The sequence below is a fragment of the Sapajus apella genome, unplaced genomic scaffold (assembly GCF_009761245.1).
Source record: "Sapajus apella isolate SASKATOON/1434 unplaced genomic scaffold, GSC_monkey_1.0 scaffold128, whole genome shotgun sequence".
Taxonomy (NCBI): Eukaryota; Metazoa; Chordata; class Mammalia; order Primates; family Cebidae; genus Sapajus; species Sapajus apella.
This window is the reverse complement of record NW_022437068.1, coordinates 1,315,713-1,334,166: the sequence shown is the minus strand read 5'-3', so window position 1 is coordinate 1,334,166 and position 18,454 is coordinate 1,315,713. Positions and strand designations below refer to the sequence as shown.

Below are 18,454 nucleotides of genomic sequence, written 5' to 3'. Positions count from 1 at the left end.
AATGCCCTGGCACAGCACAAGCCTCCCCAGGTGTCCACCCTGAACTCAGTTTATCTAACACAACTAAAGGGAGCCATAGCCCTAGGAAAAGGCATCAGATGGGCTTAATTGCCCGACAGGCTGAAATTGCCCTAGAGGCTCCCCTGGTTGCAGGAGCAGGAGAAAGGCATGATTGGTATTCGTTTGGCTGCTGGAAGAGTTCTAGGGAAAGGGGGTTTAGGACTTACTTCCACGGGTTTTCCACCAGACAGAGAAGGTTTCTTGTGATCTCATATGCCAACCACTGTTAGGAAGAGACTCTCAGCTTGTTTAATTCTTAAGACAACCTCCTGAGAAAGGTAGTATTGTTTTCATTTTGTAGATGAGAAAACTGAGACACAGAAAACTTAAACAACATAATTAGCCAATAACTAGCAGAGCCTGGATTTAAACTCACATTTGATTCCAAAACCCAGGCTCTTTCCACTAGCCAATGCTGTCTCTTCCCTTTGCCTCCTGGCCTCTGTGAAATGACTCCATAAGTCTCTCACTCCCTGGAGGACCCCTGAATATAAAATTCATTTACTTCAGGAAGGGCAACATTCCCAGTCGTCCACCAGACACTTAGGGTTGAGACTCATTTGCTTTTATTACTAACTCCCTTTGTGACCTTGGCAAACTCTTTAAGTTGCCTGGGCCTTGATGCAACTTCCAACTGTAAAACTCAGCAACTGAATTCTGTGCACCCAGCCCAGTCCCGGCAGGTGGCGTGCCTCCTGTCCTGTGGGATATGCACAGCTCACTTCCAGGGTGCCGTCTTCTGTGAGCACCCGAGCTAGAAGCTTGCCCTACTGCAACAGCATATGCTGCTTGTGGTCCATTTTACACTTGCCTGGCTCATCTTATTCTCCTTCCATATGTTATCTGAACTCATCTGCATTCCTTACATATTTAAATCCTACATAGTATTCCAATTTATAAATAAACCACAATATATGTTTTAATTCCCCACGAGAGGTGGTTATTTCCATTCTTTGTACAAACAATGCTGTGACCAATATGCTTTTACTTGCTTTCTTATGTACATGTGCAAGAGACTCTCTAGAGTAAATGTCCAGAAATGGAATTGCTGAGTCATAGGCTTTATGCATTAGATTGCCAAATTGTTCCCTGAAATGGAAGTACTAACACACACCATTAGCAACGTGTAAGACTTCTACTTCTCATATCCTCACCAATACCTATCAAGCTTAATTTTTTTCCAAACTAACACATTGACTGCATTTGACTTACACATTACACTTTCTTCTTTATATTTACACATCTTCCCTACTGGGCAAACTTTGTGAGGGCAGAATCCTTAATTCATTTTTATATCCTTCTCGTAAAATTTATGTAGCTTAGTAAGTAAAATAAGGGGTTGTGAACAAATCAATACAGAATTAATTTATCTTGACCCAAGAAGATGATGAGTTCCAGGTGGGCAGGGATGAAGCTTTCTACCTTTACTTATCTGGGGTGAAGACATAGGTAGGGAATCCCCATAAACTACAAAGGGTGCTGCACAGTGGTCAAAGCTGGTGTACAGACAAGGCTTCAAGATCTGTAGAAGACTGTCACCGACCTCTCAGAGATCTTAGCTGTAGATAATTTTTATCACAGTATTCACTGAATATTTACTGAAGGTCATGAATCGCCAACTTCCCAGTCTTTGTGGCTGCCTTTAAGTAGCAAGAAGGCTGTTTCTCCCTCACCCCCAGCCCCACCCCATTACTAAAGGCTGGATTAAATCCATATGTCCTTCAGACCAGGGTGCTGCCTGACCTATGGTAAATGCCTCTCCTTTTTGTCACCCCAGCAGTTCCAGGCTGACTCATTTTCTAAATAAGCCACTTGCGGTTTTTGATCTGACATCACATGTGGAAGAATGAGTAATTTTTTAAGAACCAGAATTATATCCTATCAGAATATGAAACATTGTGTATGTTACTCATGGTTTTAGACAAGGGGTCAACATTGGTCACAGATTTCCTAACTTTCTCCCACACCTTCTTTCCCTGGGGCCAGGGTATGGAGACAGGTGAAGAAAGGAGGTGGATATGGGTGTGAACTTTTGTGTGCACCTCTTATTTTATCACACAATGTAAAATTTAATACACTTGTCTTGTTGCCTCTGCTAGATTAAATAAAAGTAATAAGGCAAAGTAGCTCAGGCCATGAGTTCTGCTGCTGCACTGCTTAGGTTTAAATCCTAGCTCTACCACTTGCCCAGATGGGTGACCCTGAGTGAGTTATTGACCTTGATGTGCCTCCATTTCTCATTTATAAAACAAAAACAGCACCTACCATATACGCTTGTTATAAGAAATACATAAGTTGATGTGCGTTAAGTATTCAGAATAGTGCCTGGTACCAAATAGGTCCTATGGAAATGTCAGCAAATACTCCTGTAAATCCATCACAATGTTTATGTTCATCGTGAGTGCTCAAGAAATGCTTTTTGAATAAATGAATGCCTTCCCTTAAAACACATTTGGAATCGGGGGATAGAAGCAATGGTTAGTGGTAGACTCTTGGTTTGTGAAGGGGGTCAGAGTATGCCACCTCAAAATATGCCACTTTGGAATATTGTTTATTTTGAGCTGAAGGCAATAGAACAACAGATGCAGGATGGGTTCTCTGACCTCCCCCTTTCTGTCTGAAGCAGGATGAAAACTTCTTGTGGGAAGGGTGACCCTCCCCAAAAGGAAGAAGGGAACAAACATTCTTATCACCAGACAGAGAGTTGACACTGAGATGAATCTCTACAGACAAAACTAAAATTTGTACCCTCCTATCCCATTAGTTTCTCCTATATATTTCCTACTTTCCCACAATTTACTGGCTGACTAGCCCAGACCCCTTTGTCATATCGTCAAAAATCATTCTTTCTTTAAAACGGCATACAAGTTTTGAGCTTAACAGCTGGAATCTTCATTTTCCTTATGAAGATTCCCAAATACACATAAAAATACTAAATAAAATGTGTATACTTTTGTCCTGTTTATCTGTCTTATGTTTGCTTAATTTTCAGGCCCAGCCACAAAACGTAAGAGGACATCTGCCTCCCCTACAGCTGGAAATAGAAGGAACCCTAAAGGTCAGTTGCCTTGCACCTAGGTACCCCACACTTTTGTTTGGTTTGTTCCTTAGTTATGTGTGTTGTAGGAGGAGGGCTGCCACCCCTCAGGTGTCACTCAATGAGAGGTTCTACTTCCCATTTTCCAAGCATAAGAGGGTATGATTCTCAATTCTTGAACTGTGAAAACAGAATGGGTAAGAAAGGAGACCCTGGTATCAAAGAAATTCATTCTCTGACCTTATAGCATCTACTGTCCGTGAGGAGAAGTTAACAAGATAATGGCATTTGGAGGGGTTTATCTTGTTGAGTTAGTAGGATGGGTGTCATGTGTAGGAAATCATCTAATACTTATTGACATTCAGATATTAACATTTTTAATACATGGATTTTTTTTTTTTTTTTTTTTTTTAGAGATGGAGTTTCGCTCTTGTTACCCAGGCTGGAGTGCAATGGCGCGATCTCGGCTCACCGCAACCTCCGTCTCCTGGGTTCAGGCAATTCTCCTGCCTCAGCCTCCTGAGTAGCTGGGATTACAGGCACACGCCACCATGCCCAGCTAATTTTTTGTATTTTTAGTAGAGACGGGGTTTCACCATGTTGACCAGGATGGTCTCGATCTCTTGACCTTGTGATCCACCCACCTCGGCCTCCCAAAGTGCTGGGATTACAGGCTTGAGCCACCGCACCCGGCCTAATACATGGATTTTTTATCAGTGCAGATGTAGTGTTTATTTTCACAGCATCTGTGGTCTTTGGGAAAATATCCTTGAGTATCAGGGAGTCATGATGCAGCCAGAGTGAAATCTCTCTGAGCCCACCCTCGGTTGCAGATCTCTTTAGGATGCCTTAGTTGGGATCTGTGGGAGCCTCGTCATAAAGCAGGTTGATCCAGCCTCATTGGCACCATGTGGGCCTCAGCTGAGGAGCTTGATGACAGACCAGGCAAGTGAGTCTAACTTGACTCCTCTGGGAGTAAGAGTTCTGTGTTTATTTGAAATGTTACAAAGTCCACAATATAAGCAGAAATGCTGAGTTGCTGAAGGAAGGCTAGCTGCCTTGGAGGAGACAAATTCACTGGGGAGGTGTCAGGAGGCCTAGAAGTGGCATGTAAAGGTCAGACACATTTGCAAACACATGTACACCTGCAGTCACACACACAAACTGACACAAATAGCTTCATACACCTAGATTTTTCACTCTACACTCACATACACATTCCTCATGGACACTCTCTCAGCCTAAAGGGTGGCCAAGGGGTCAAGACCTCATGGCTGACTCAGATGTTGGTGAATGCTGCTGCTTTTATTACACCAAAGGTCTTAACATTTATTAGGAGAGGAACACAAAGCTTGGCATACTGCTATCATAGTGGCATGCATTCTCCTCTATAGTGCAGCTCTGGAGTTCAAGGTTGCTGCAGATTGCACATAAGAACCACTCTTCAGAAGGGAGAAAAGGGGAAACTGCAGATCCTTGTTCCCCAAATATCAGCAGACTCACGGTGCTTCACCACCACAGCAGCCTAGGATTTTGTAAGTTGGGTGGATATGCTTTAAACAGTAACACAGGTATGACAAGGGATCCAGGTTGGGGAAAGTTCCTAAAAGTTAGGGCCAAGAGTACTTTTGGGGAAGTAAATACTTCCCAAACAAGTATCACTGAATGGGGGTGGGGCATGCTTAGCACTGCAACTGAGCTAGGTTAAGCTGCCAGGAGTCCGCAATTAATCCTGGTTTCACAGGGAAGAATAAGACATGATGGCACTGTCACAATAAGGCCACTAAACTCACAGCGAACGATGACTTCAGAAGGAAGCTCTCATGACTACAGGGAAGCAGCTCTTTCCTCTCTGATGCCAGGTACCCCTTGTGGGTGGTACCTGCCCTGAGACTGTCACATGGTCCTTTCTGGGCTGCACATCACTTAGCACAACGGAGCAGAGGAAGGGACCACACATGTCAAGGTCATGGGACATCACCACAAAGCTGGCTGACTGTTGTTGGTGAATGTCTTAGATGCCTTTCCCGGTTGGGCCGGGTGCCCCGTGTGTCTGAAGAGCTAATCTGAAAAGAGGCTGGCAAAGGACTTCCTCAAGCTCCGGATGGTCTCCGCTTTGGCTTCATCCTCATTGGCTGAAGACCGGAAGAAGGAGGACTCAGAGAAGCTGAAGGCATTTGTCAGGGACTGCGACTTGCTTGAAGATAAAAACCAGAGAGAATGTGAGAGGGTGGTGTTCCCAGCAAGGCAGGGAAGGACGGTGACGTGAGGATATACACCTAGAACTCCCACTCCCTCCCCAGGGAGACCAGGGTGATGGAGGATAAAGCCAGAAGTGGCTGTGCTACCAAGACCCTGGGAGACCCCTATGCTACTTCCTCAACTTCAGTGATACTAGAATAGAAAGGGTGGGGACAGTGTAGGAATGAGGGAGAAGGGAAAAAAGAAAGAAGGGAAAGAGGAGGAAGACGTGACTCAAAGGCTGCTTCTTTAATTTAATGTAACATGCCCAAGGGCTAAATTTCAGAGGTCCCAACTTGGTAAGAACCTAGGAATCTCATATATTTCTCTGATGAAAGGGAGCCACAAGGGGGCCTGTGACTCTGGTACGCTCTTTTCTATCAACTATCAACTGGTGGAGCCAGATCAGAAGACCTGGGCCAAAGTCTCCTTCTGCCACTCATTCACTTCTAATTGGAGGCAAGCCATGTGCCTCTCTATGCCTCAGGTTCTTATCTATGAAGTTTGGTAAAATGAAGCTCTCTAGACACTTTTGGCTTTTTCTATTCTGATCTTTTCTCTGATTCCAAAAGAACCTATTGGCTTGGCCTAAAACTCTAATGCTTCAATTTCTCTGTTCTTAAAATGGATGTAGTAACTAACCACCCTTGCAACTCTCCTCTATGAGGTTCAGGGTGTCCAGTGGCAAAAGAGATAAATATCAGGCCTTTACAAGTTTCTTAGGGAGCTTTCTAATGAGAAAATCCAAATTACACACATTTTAGGGGCCTATTTTCCCCTTTAGAGACTAGTGGTTCGCAGGGAAAAACCATGAAGCACGAGGCCATGGGGAGGCCCAGCCTGCACTCCAGGAGAGCACATGAAGTCTGGCTTCTCCAGTGGCCCAGCTTTTCTCCTTCTTGAGTCCCACTGGCTCTCATTCCTGCTGATTTCTGGCTCCAGAACTCTTCTCCTGGTGGCTTGGGACTCTAAGCCCTCCTTTAAATGCTGGGTGCAGCTCAGGAGAAACTCCCTTCTACAGAACTGTGATCAGTCTCTCTCCCATTGCAGTAACTGTCAACAGACACTCTGCCTTTAATTAGGGCTGGGAACAAATCCCAACACGCTGGCCTCTGGGAATGGGGCACTCCTCAGCCCGCACAGGCAGAGGTGTACTAGGGACAAGCCTCCAGCTTGTCATCAGAGGCCTGCTCTATTCAATAGCTTCAGCTCAGAGGCAGTGACAATCCAAGGATCTGCCCTCAGGCAGGGGCTAAAGTTGGCTAGTGAGAAGGCATGAGGGATTAAAAAAAAGCAGGCAGAAACAGCTGGGCTGAAGGGACATTATGGGGCAGGCAAGAGGTACCACCGGCCAGAGCTGGGGAGCAAGAGTGTGTGATGCCCCTCCCATCATGCAGGACTGGAAGACCCAGAGAAAGTGACCATCTGGACACCTGAGACCCGCAACCTTGGCTTGGCCACTAATAAGAGGAGTAGCTTGGCTTTGAGAAAAAAACAAACAAACAGATCTCTCTGAGCAAAGTTTTCTCATCTGTGCAATGACTACATGACCTCCTAGTGGCTCATTTAAACTCCAAAATCCTACAGCCCCCTTTTCCCCTCTCTGAAGAGTCATTTGTTGCCTATCACCTCACTCTGAGAAGCAGGGGTGGGTGACTACCATCCCCCGTGGCTATGGCTATCTGTGCTCACGGTGGTGACAGAAGTCTGCTGGGGACATTGCAAACAATCAGAGGCCTCTGTGGGAGAGGGCAGAGCTGACCATTGTCCACATCCAGATGCTGTCCCTCCCAAGGATAGCTCTGCTGTTTCCAGGGGTCCTGTGTAGCAGGGCAATATGGAGGGGCTTCTAGGGTGATTGCTGGGTATGAGGCAACCCAAGAGGATGGAGGTCCTCAGCGTCTCTGCCTGGAAACTCCTCTGCTGCCCACACCAGAAACTGACCTCCTTTGGACAGAGCTGAAGGTAAAATGTTGAAATGGATTTAACTACTTCCCTCTTTTCATTCTGGGCAGCCTTACTGATTGCATACTCTGAACTGTGAGTCGGAGGCAGAAAGATTAAAAAAAATTTTTTAGAAGTAGAGAAACACACACAAAGAAAAGGAATGGAAAAAAGAGTGGGGGACAGGGTTTAAAATAAACAAACCAAAACGTTAAGCTAGTACAAGACTAGAGAAGGGACAGTGACTCTGCCATAATGCCACTTCCCAGGAAGAAAGGGGAGGGAGTTGAACTTCTAGTTAAACTTTATACTTTCACTTCCTTCTTTCTTCCCCTCCCCAGTGAACCCTAACCATTCCTCTCACCAAAAACCAAAAAAAGAAAAAAAAGAAAAAAAAAAACCCCCAAAAAATCCCACCACAAAATATCTGTAGGAGGAGACCTGATTGAAGGTGCTTTCTAGCAGCTCTGAAGCCCAAGGCCCACCAGGAGGGCGGGAGGAGGGGAGGGAGGAGCTGCTGAGTTGTCTCTTACTTGAGCTGTGGGTGAGGCTGGGGCTTCTGTGGTGGAGCAGCCAGGGGTGGCTGGGCCTCTGCCAGGGAGCTGCTGCTGGAGGGTGCATCTCCGTGGGTGGTGGGGCCGCCCGGCCGCTGAGAAGCCAAGGAGGAGGAAGAGGAGGAGGAAGAGGAGGAAGGTGGCAGTGATGGTCCAGGGGGGAGCCGGCGTGGAGGCAGCACCTTGCCTGGGGGCTGCATTCCTTGGGGTTGCCCAGGGCCCCCTAGGTTCAGTACAAGAAAAACTTCATAATTTAACCATATCAAAATGTTTCCTTATTAGAATCTACATCTCAAAAGGTGTGGTTAATTACAAAAGGATAAGCTCTATTCCAAGAAGCTGGAGTCTCTGAAGGGCCCCAAAGGGGGTCCTTGGTTAGCTATCCTTGTACATGGCCACTAAGTGCTCCTCCTCAGAGACACAGCAACTCAACCACAGCAGGAGTCAGCAGGACAAGGAGGAACCAATGGACTAGCAGCCCCACCAGAGGCATGCTCTCTCACAGAGGGCCCCAGAATGCAGGGTCCTCATCCTTCCTCCCCAGAGGTGCCTCAGGCACACACTACCCTGCTCCAGGGTTTGCTGCAAGTCTCAAGTTCCACACGGCGATGAGGAGACAGCACTGGATCCCAGAAACAGTCTACCAGTGACTCCCTGAGCAAGTAACCAAACTTCTCTGGCCTCAGTTTTCCCAACCATAAAACTCTAAAAAGTAAGCCCTGGTCTTACTGGTCTTTTAAGGGGTAGTGTTTCAAAGATGGTAAGGTTGAGCAAGTTCTTCAAAAAGTATTCCATACCCTATGATTACCTCGATGGTCACTGACTTATGTTGTTTTATGGGGCCACCCTTGGTCCTGCTCCAAGCCTGCATGGGTCTGATTGCCATGCCCACCCTGCCCCACCAGGGCTTCATTTTAGCATTAACTCATGCTCACAACCAGGAGAAATCCTTTCTTTCCAGGCACTGTTTTGCCTCTCAGTACCATCCTCAGAGGCTCTAGCAGGATGAACCTCTCAGGTATGTGTGGTAGAATTCTCCAGACATCCAAACTCCACTCTCCCCTGGGGATGTTGTGGGTGCCATTTGGCAAAGAAAAGCCCCCCTAAAAAGGACCAGCACACCCTCCTCCCAGCATGAAACATGAAACCATTGGGTGGCCTGGAAAGAAAAAAGGTCCTCCTTCCTCTAGGAGTCGATAAGCATTAAGGTGGTACCAGATTGCCTAGAGTTTGCTGAAGAGTGTCCCAACACTTAGAAATCAAAAGCCATTCCCACTAGCAACTACTGACTAAGGGAAATGATGCACGACTGCCCTAGGAGGTCCAGTCTCTCAGCCTCAATCCCAGAGTCCACATCCATGGGCCTGTTGGAAGGAATGGACTTACAGAAACTCAGCACCAGCTAGCTGTATTATCACTTAGTTTTTTAGAAACACCAGAACATCTGCAGCCTCTGGAGAGGCAGAACTGTATGTCTGTGCCACTGTGCACCCATAACTGTCTGCTCAGTTCCCCACTACAGGGCATAGGATCCCCTTTATCATCTAACCAAATAATGCCAGAGTTAGTTACGCAGAAATAAATACATACATACATAAATAGAATTTTGCAGGTTTAAGAAGCTCCAAATTCAAATCAAAATAGCTAATGAAGATGACACATTAGCAGATTATTTCACATTAACCAGCTTTTGCCATTTCCAAAGTTTGACATTATTGGTATTAGCATTTTCCAGTAAGGTAACACAGGTTGATTGCTCAGCCTCTTGCACCAGAAACCTGAGTGCTTTCCCACTTGTGCAGAGATACTTGGATAGCCAGAAACTTTACAACTTAACACTGAAGACAGATATAACTTTTCCTTTATTGCACATTAAGCTGTACAAGAGTCACAAAAGAGAGGTACTTCAATCACACTTCCAGCATTGGCTGAGGTTCTCCCAGGTGGATCAGTACAAAAAAAGGGGACAACGTCAGAAAAGAAATAGGTACAAAACACCTGAACAGCAATCCTATACTGTGACACAGATGTCCCCCAGGCCACAGAGTTGTCCCTTAGCATGCTGCCTGAGGGCACATAACAGTCAGGTTATGCTATCTGCTTGCATTTGGCAATGGGAGCCCTAACCAATTTCTCCCCCACCCTGAAAGACCTTGGCTGACACCACCCTGTAGCCTGACTGAATTCAAATGGCAACTTTGCATTTGTGGCTCACAAATGACACATAAAAAGCACCGGATGTACACACTGATAACATGCAGAGAAGCAACACCACCATCAGCTCATCACTTGGACAAAAATATAAAATAAAGTATTCCTCCATTCTGGGAAATGTTACTTTATTCTTTTCTATCATTTCATCAGATTGGGAGGTTTTTAAGGACCTGATTCTTAGGCAACTCATCTGGAAGTGCAAATATGCATATATGTATATATTTACAACAGATCAACTACCATCATCAGCTGAGGGAGGGATTACAGATGAAAACATTCACACTCAATGCATTTCTCTGTGGCCTCAGAATTTGCTAGCAACCAAAGGAAATACCAGGGCGCAACCCCCTAGACATGTAACTCTTGTTACATACCACCAACACTAGTTCCTTCTCAGATCTGAGAGTCCATAATGGTGACATGTCAATATAGAAGTGGATAGGAATGTAAAAGTAAAGCCAGAAGCATTTCTTCTCAAAAGCAAACTGCTGGCATGAACTCCCACCAACCATGGTGTTAGAGGTGGCCACCTGGTTCCCATTCCCAGCCTGGCCGAGAGATAGCAAAGATGAGGCACTGAAGCTGAGGCCTGGTTTAATGAACTGCCTTAGCATATGCTCAGGTGCTGCTTGTCAGAGGGAAGAGGACAAACTGGTGAGGATTCCTCAAGAGCCACTGCTGTGGAGTCTCTGTTCAAAACACACAAGCTAAATCTGAAGACAGTTCCTCCCAGAAAAGAGAAAGCTCCTCAATCTCTGGACCCTGGAGGGCTCTGGTAAACAGCTGAGAACTGAGGCATGAGTCAACCTCGGGGTTCTGTAGGTGGTGTACCCACTCAAGAGACATAGGACATTTTTGATTTGGTCTCCCATTACGATACCTCAGGAGAGGCCAAGAGCAGAATGGACAAATCCCTGACAGACCTTCAGTAGCTCCCTGCATTCTATGTCCAACATTGCCAAGGAATTATCTCTGTACACAGGTCAAGCTTTGGGAACACAAAGCAGCCTCAGGTCCACACAAGCACACACATGGCTGATCCAGAAACAGCAACAAAGAAGAAACAACTGAGATCAACACACAGAAAATACTCACAGATTTACTTTGATATTGCACATCAGCGGCCCCATTTTTAAAAAATCTCATAGCTAATTAATAATAAAATGAAGGGTACACTGGGATGTAAAATACAGAACACATTCCTGGAAATAGCTTGTTCTTTGTATTTCATGTCATCACTAAAAACACAAGAGCTCTACAGGCACAGCCAGCCTATTCACGTAAACTCAAACTGCACCAAATTTTAGCAAATAGAGAAAAAGGTGGATGCTTTCAAATTCAATGAATGAAGCTATGGAAATTTGATTTTGAAAATCTCTTAATGTTCTATCTAGTTACCATAGTCATGCAGAAAGAAAGCGAAAAGCACAGTTCATTGAAGATCCCAAGCACACTGGTGGAGGTCAAGTGGGGGGATTTAATCTGAGCTTGGGGGGAGAAGGAGAGGAGTTGGGTTTTCTTTTTGTGGTTTCTGTTTCTCCCATCCACCCCGCTACTCCCATTTCACCCCACATTATATATTACTTTTAAAAACACTATCAAACCACCCAGAAGAGAGAGTCACACTGGACTTGGGAGAGGCACAATTCTTTTGTACACTGTTGACAAACAGCCCTGGAATCACAAGTTATACAGAGAAAACATAAGTGAGCGTTACAAGCACGAACAGGAACAGGTAAACAACCAGAGAGAGGAGCTGACACTGCATAGGAAAAACACAGTCCAGTCAGCATTGAAAGAACGCAGCAACGGCACCAGTGGGGGGGTCTGTTTTCCCCTCCCCGCTTTCCTTTCTTGTTTGTTTTTGGCTTAAAATTTCTGCTTTGAAAAATTAACTACCAATTGTTTTAAGAAGCTTGGACTTGTTTTGGCCCTACTGCAATGCCATTACAGTCGAGAATATACTGTAAACAACCTTGGGGGGGTGGCCGCTGAGGTGGGGTCTTGCTTGAGTCCGGATCCTTAAGTGTTCCACTCTGGAAGACAAAAATGCAAAAGAGATAAAAACAAAACTCCAAGCCACAGAATTCCAAAGAGAAACCTCGTGGCTCCATGGTAAAGCCACAGTGGAATCCGGTGGGTCCTGGTGGGATCCAGTGGGATCTGGCCATAGGCTTCTGCAGCTCTAGAAACACCTCAAAGGGGACCCTCAGCCTCAGGTGTTGCTGGGGCAGTGTGGGCAGTCTGGGGCTTGGAGCCACTCTGGTAATAATGCCTGAGACCTCTTCAACCCCTTTTCCATTTTCCTCCGTTTAGACTCATTCCTTCTAGAATCTTTGAGTCCTCTAGCACCATCTTGTTTCTTTTCTGGTTTTCTGATGCCTGCCCATTTCCAGCTCCCACTCCTACATACAGGCCTGGCTTTCTAAAGGAAAGGGAGGGTCAACACCAAACCCCAGAGGCAGGGTGGGACTACAGGTGGCTCTAGGGGCAGGACAGCAGGAGGGTAGGTGAGGAGTGTATGTGTATGCACGCCTGTGCCTAGCTGGACCTAGTGACTAGCCTAGGCTTGGCTCATTTCTCATCTGGAGTTAATTCTGGAGTGGGAACAGTTCTGGGGCTGACTCAGGGGATCAGATCCACTCTTTGGACTTGGCTGGGAACTCCCACAGGGAGGGACTTGAAGAAAGGGGTTGTTATTTGTTTCCCAGAACCTTCCTTACCTTAGAGGGAAGGAATAAGAGATTAATGTTTGTAACAGTGCTCAAGGCCAGGCTGCTTTTGTACTGCATAATTACACTGTACCCAACAGCATGGCTCCACTCCCATGCTTCCTCTCCTCCCAGCCATGATTCTGATTATGCCCTGAAAGGATCAAAGACCTGTGTGACTTAGTTTGTCTAACATTTGCATTAGAGGCAGTGAATGTTTGGAGCCTGAGTTCGGCACAAGGGAAATGCTCTATGAAGCCTAAAGCCTGCCAAGTGTGCCGATGGTGTGTTAATAAGGGGCTTCCAAGGCAAGGTTGTGGCTAAAAACAAGCATGTCCTCAGTGAGCAACCACTTCCCCTTTAGTGCTCCTCTCCCCTTTTGATGTGCCCCTTAGCCCTACTCCCGCATTAAAGCTGCTTCTCCTCCTGTTCCTCATTTCCCTTGGGCCTCCCATTCTGGCATTTATCTCCCTTCCTGCCTATTACCGTCTGTTTTCAGCTCCACTGCAGGGAAGTGTTACCTTCTCAGTATCACAGTCTTTTAACAGCATTACTCGGAACTGTTCTACTGAGAGGATTTGGGATTGTAACAGGCAGGGGGTCTTTGAAATGTCCTAAGTGCCACCACATTAGAGAGTGCCCATTCTACCATAACTCCTAACCCCCAACAAGTCACACGAGAATACTACTTCCTTTCCCTTCTTCCGGAGACCTTCTTGGGACCCATGAGGCACAGTCTGAGCCTGGCACTGCAACACCCACACCTGGGAAGCCAGCTGGAAACCACTCAATCCCATCAGCCTTCAGAGGACTTCTTAGCTTTTCCCTCCTGGTGTCTGAGTCGCCATCATCCCTGGACTAACTTTGGTCAGGCCTTTATCATTTCTTGCTAGAATAGTCTTCTAATTCTTTCATCTCTTCTCTTTCCAATCTGTCTTCTCTGGGGCTACCTAGTACCCTCCTAAACCTTTTTTCTAGTTGTGTCTCTTAACTTCTCTAAAATTATCTAGAGCTGACACTTATGGAGTGCTTACTGTGTTGCAAGTAACATGAGGGCACTATAGTACACTATCTCCCTATACCTCACAGTACTGTTACTGTGAGGTAGATGCTATTTCATCAGTACTCGCGATTGCTTCAGCATGGCTGGGCTCGCCCTTTCCAGCCTTCTCTTTCTCTTTATGTCATCAACTGCTGCTCAGTCCAGGCCCGATTCTCTACTGTTCATTCTTTCGTCTGGCCCATGCCTTCAACATCACAGGCTCTCATGTCCAGAGACAGATACTTAGGTGAAGGACAGAAAAAGGCACAGTTTGTGAAGCTACTGGACTGGCTCTTGCTGGTATTTCCCCCAGGGCCTCATGCCCAATACCACTGAAGGGTGCCAATGCACCATCTCAAACGTTGGCCAAGAACAGCTTAAGATGTTCTCCTCCCAGAGAATCGGTATTCCTGGAGAGGGTTACAGACCGGGTGGCATGAGAGCAGAACCAGGGCCAGTGAGCAAAAAAAGCTCTAGAAAGGCAGACTTTCACTTACAAGCAGAACTTTTCTTTTGTAAAAACAGTAAGATAGGCTGTTTTGAGAGGCAGATGTATGTGTTCACATAGTGGCTAGCGAATGCCCTGACAAAGACATCATAGATAACATTCCTTCTTTAAATATGAAGTTGACTGAATGAATGCTAAGGTTCCTTCCAACCCTGTGAACCTATGATTCCAAGAAAACATTTTAAATCCCATAGATTAAGCTTTAATAGGACTCCAGACACTCACAGGATGAACTCACAGGAGTGATCATACCATGCAGGTTTGCCTTGTCTTTCCTCAGCCATAGAAATATTCATGTAAGACACCCACGGATGAACTAGGCCCAGATATGCCCTTCTCCAAGATTCAGGGGAAGAGCTCCCAGAGGCAGTCCTTTGGGCTGGAGCCTGGGAATATACCTTGGCCATCCTTGATGGTGCCTAGGAAGCTGCTTCTGGCCCCGGCTCTACTGAGATTATGTACCGAAGACTTCTCAGGGGCTACTGGAGGCAGGGAGGAGTGTTCCCAAGGACTGTCCCTTGCCAGGCTGAGACACCCTGGCTCCACCCACAAGCCTGCTGTCTGCTAGGGTCTGCAGGCCTATTCCCTGTGGGACTTGGCTACCATGGGATCTGTCTCCAGTCACCCAGAGCCTCCTGGGATGCCGAATTCCACAGATGTCTGGCCACTCTAGCGTCACTGCCAAAGTCTGGCCTGGAGCCAGCCCACAGCAGGAACTCACAGCCAGATGGAGGAGGCAGACTTTTGCTCAGGAAGTTGGATTGACTCAAACAGGTAAGAATGTAAAGTTCAGTGCTTGTGCCTAGCTGCATACAAAAAGGAAGGGGACGAAATGACCTTATAGAAGCATAAGAAAAAAACCCAGCTGGGTGTGGCTCACGCCTGTAATCCCAACACTGTGGGAGGCCATGGTAGGCGGATCACTTGGGCCCAGGAGTTCGAGACAAGCTTGGATTACATGATGAAACTGTCTCTGCAAAAAATACTAAAATTAGCTGGGCATAGTGGCATGTGTCTGTAGTCCCAGCTACTCGAAAGGCTGTGACAAGAGGATCACTTGAGCCTGGGAGGTTGATGCTGCAGTGAGCCATGATCATGTCACTGCATTACAGCCTAGACAATAGAGCAAGACCCTGTCTCAAAAAAATATATAAATAATAAATAAACCCAAAACAATCTTGGGTTTACAGAGTGACAACAGTCTCAGAGGGTGTCAGTCTGTAATGATTCTGCCAAAAATCAGATGCAGCTGGAGGTGTGTCTGTGTTTTCACAAGGGGAAGTGATAGGGCCATTGTTCTTCTGGCTGATCAAGCTTCATGTAAGAGCACTACAACCAGTTCTGGCCATCTCTCAAGGGGGATGCTAGCAGAAAAACATGGGTACATGGAGCAGACAGGATGGTGAGAAGTCTTGAAATGACATCTTTCTTCATGTGACTTTGGGCAAGTTACTTACCCTGAGTCACAGTTTCCCAAAAGGTAGGATTAAATGAGGTAACCGTGGAAGCACCTCGGGCTTGGTAGAAGATTGCAGGGAGTCAAATGTAAATCTGAATAGTGTCAAGGGCTATTTGTCCAAGCACTGCTGAAATACCTCTCATGCCAGGAAGCCCACTGCTTGGCTTGGGTAGCACTGAGCTTCTTAGCATGAGAGGTATTTCAGCTGTGCTTGGACAAACTCTGTTCAGAGGGGCTCATGTAGTTGCAGGCACATGACTTCTACATGCCTTTCTGGCTCTGGGCTTCCATGAATTTGTTCATGCTTTTTTTTTTTCTTTTCAGTTCTTCAGATGTGTGAGATCTGAGACAAGTTCTTCTCAGCCACAGTGTTTAAGACCAGCCTGGACCAGCTACAGAATCTTGAACTCAGCAAGACCCTAGGGCTACTGGGCCTGTGCAGAAATGTCTTGCAGGTATAGGCTTTCAGGGGCTTGGAGAATGTGCTACTTCCATCGAAGCTAATTGGGCTGGTATCCTGCTATGCCTAATCCACTGGGCTTAGTGATCAGAGAAGCCAGGAAGAAAGAAGAGAGCTGGTGAAGCTCAGAGACTTCTCCAGGTTGGTAGGTCCTCTACTTGTTTGTTAAAGGAGGAATGAAAGGGTTTTCCTTACACAGAGACATAGAGTCACAAATGCCCATCTCACTCCATTCTTATCTTCCCCTCTGCTGATGTGGGAGCACAAGAAGGGCATGGTGCACGGCACTATGGAGAACTCCCTGAACTGGGGCCCAGAAGATCCAGTTCTCCTGCTTAGCAGCTGTGTGACCCTGGGCAAGTCAGCTGCCTTCTCTTTGCTGATATGTGAAACAAAGATACACTTGCCAGCCCAAGCCATCTTAAATAAGGATTGTGAGGCTTAAACTAATGAGTGTACTTTATAAACTGGAAAGTGTTAGGCAAAGTAAGTGAGCATTCTACTATTATTTAAATAATAAATATCAATCCAAAGGAAGGGAGGTCTAATGTTAGAATTTCATGCATCAGTGGAGAAGATATTGTTGTGTGGTTTCCTGTCACCTGATGTATAGTAGTTTCATGTGTAGAGAATTCTGGTCTGGGTTATATTATGCCCTCTGTATATTACTGACTTAGTTCCAGCAAGGTCCCTGCAGAAATGGTAAATATTAGCTCTGGAGATGATTGGAAAGGAAATCACTGGCCTGGGACAGAAACCAAGCCCATGCATGAAGGTTTGTGGGTTTTTGTCAAAGGCAACTTTAAAATGCTATCCTGTGGGTTTCGGCAGACAAGCTGGGAGAAAGGAGCTCCTGAGGTCCCAGCAGGATGGAAAGCTAAGGAAGGAAAGACATTGAGTGACTCAACACTTGTGAGCTGCTGGCCTGAGACCAGCTGCCCCCACCAAGGAGGAAGGCCTGTGCTTGCTCAGCGTATCTGAGACAGGAAATTGGGAAAGGGTCCCAGGGTCTGGCCCCAGGAAAGAGGCCAGGCCAAGCTCCTTGCCGGACACGCCACAGAACTATTCTGATCAGCTCCCCCAGGCCCCGCTCCCCGGGTCCAGGACCCTAGGGAGAATGAGGCAGCGGGAAAGAATGTGGTCGGGAGGTTGTAGGTTTACTCAGTGCAAAGGGGACTGCATGTTTTGAGGCACCTTGGGATCTTTCTGGGTTCTCCCCTGCAGTCACCAGTGCCAACCTTCCTCTGAAAGGTTCTAAAAGGTGCCCAGTGATGAGCTGCTTCTCCTTCCCTCCTTGGGGGGAGTTGCTTCTCTGCATGCAGAGCTCAACTCCTGGACTGGGGCCCTCCCATAACCTAGGACCCAAGAAATATCCCATGGGGGCAGTCCCTGAGTCTTCTGGGGGCACTGAAGGGCAGGTCACTCAAGGTCAGAATGTCATTTTCAAGTGATTAAAGATGTCCCTGAAAAGTTAAGACAGTCCCAGAATAGTCAGTTTCTCTTAATAGTCTGTTAAGGGATCTAGTCACCAGTGGCTTTATCTGAACCTGCCCCAAATCTCCTCATGTTCTCAGCTTATACTTACTGGGAAACAAATTCACTAAAGCCATTCCTGCTGTGGGAAGCAGGAAGGCCTTTCATTTGTCCTAAATTTACCTCATCTAAGCTCAAGTGAAGCCCTGTTAGTACCATGAGTAGGATCGGAGAGAAAGTTGCATCCCTCCCTAACAGCACAGCCCTTTAGACTCTACTTCTCAGAGAGAAGAAACCCCTTCTTAGGCTTGGTCTTCTTGCACTAAGGAGATCTCATCTTTTAGAACAGCAGCATTTAATCTTTTGGCTTTCATGGGCCACACTGGAAGAATTGTCTTGGGCCACACATATACTAACACTTATGATGGCTGCTAAGCTTAAAAAAAAAAATTGGAAAATATCTCATAATGTTTTAAGAAAGTTTACGAATTTGTGTTGGGCCACATTCAAAGCCATCCTGGGCTGCATGTAGCCCATAGGCCACAGGTTAGACAAGCTTGTTTCAGGTCCTTTGTGGCTGGAAAAACCTAGCTAGAAATGTTTTGTGTTTCTCTTTATACCAGAGAGCCAGTATTAAAAAGTACTGGTAGAATGTCCCACCAAAGACCAGAGGTTATTCAGCCTCAGTCCTCTAATTCTGAATTCTTATCACAGCCTTTCCCAAGTACTGTGGCTGAACACAGTCTGGATC

At 46.3% G+C, this 18,454-nt stretch overlaps 1 protein-coding gene across 3 annotated transcripts in view; it reads right to left on the bottom strand.

Moving 5' to 3' along the window:
• Nucleotides 1-18,454, bottom strand: part of SYN2 (synapsin II) — a 237,243-nt gene that overhangs the window by 33,276 nt on the left and 185,513 nt on the right. For 2 of the 3 annotated variants that reach the window (XM_032262256.1, XM_032262257.1), the window contains exons 11-13: nucleotides 12,026-12,086; nucleotides 7,816-8,059; nucleotides 4,058-5,294 (exon numbers count right to left, since the gene is read on the bottom strand). The exons of the other annotated variant lie outside the window; for it this stretch is intronic. In XM_032262256.1, coding sequence (XP_032118147.1) covers nucleotides 5,159-5,294; nucleotides 7,816-8,059; nucleotides 12,026-12,086 — 441 coding nt within the window. In that variant the 3' untranslated portion in view covers nucleotides 4,058-5,158. Of the gene's footprint in view, nucleotides 1-4,057; nucleotides 5,295-7,815; nucleotides 8,060-12,025; nucleotides 12,087-18,454 lie in introns of those variants that run through there. 3 annotated transcript variants of the gene reach the window in all.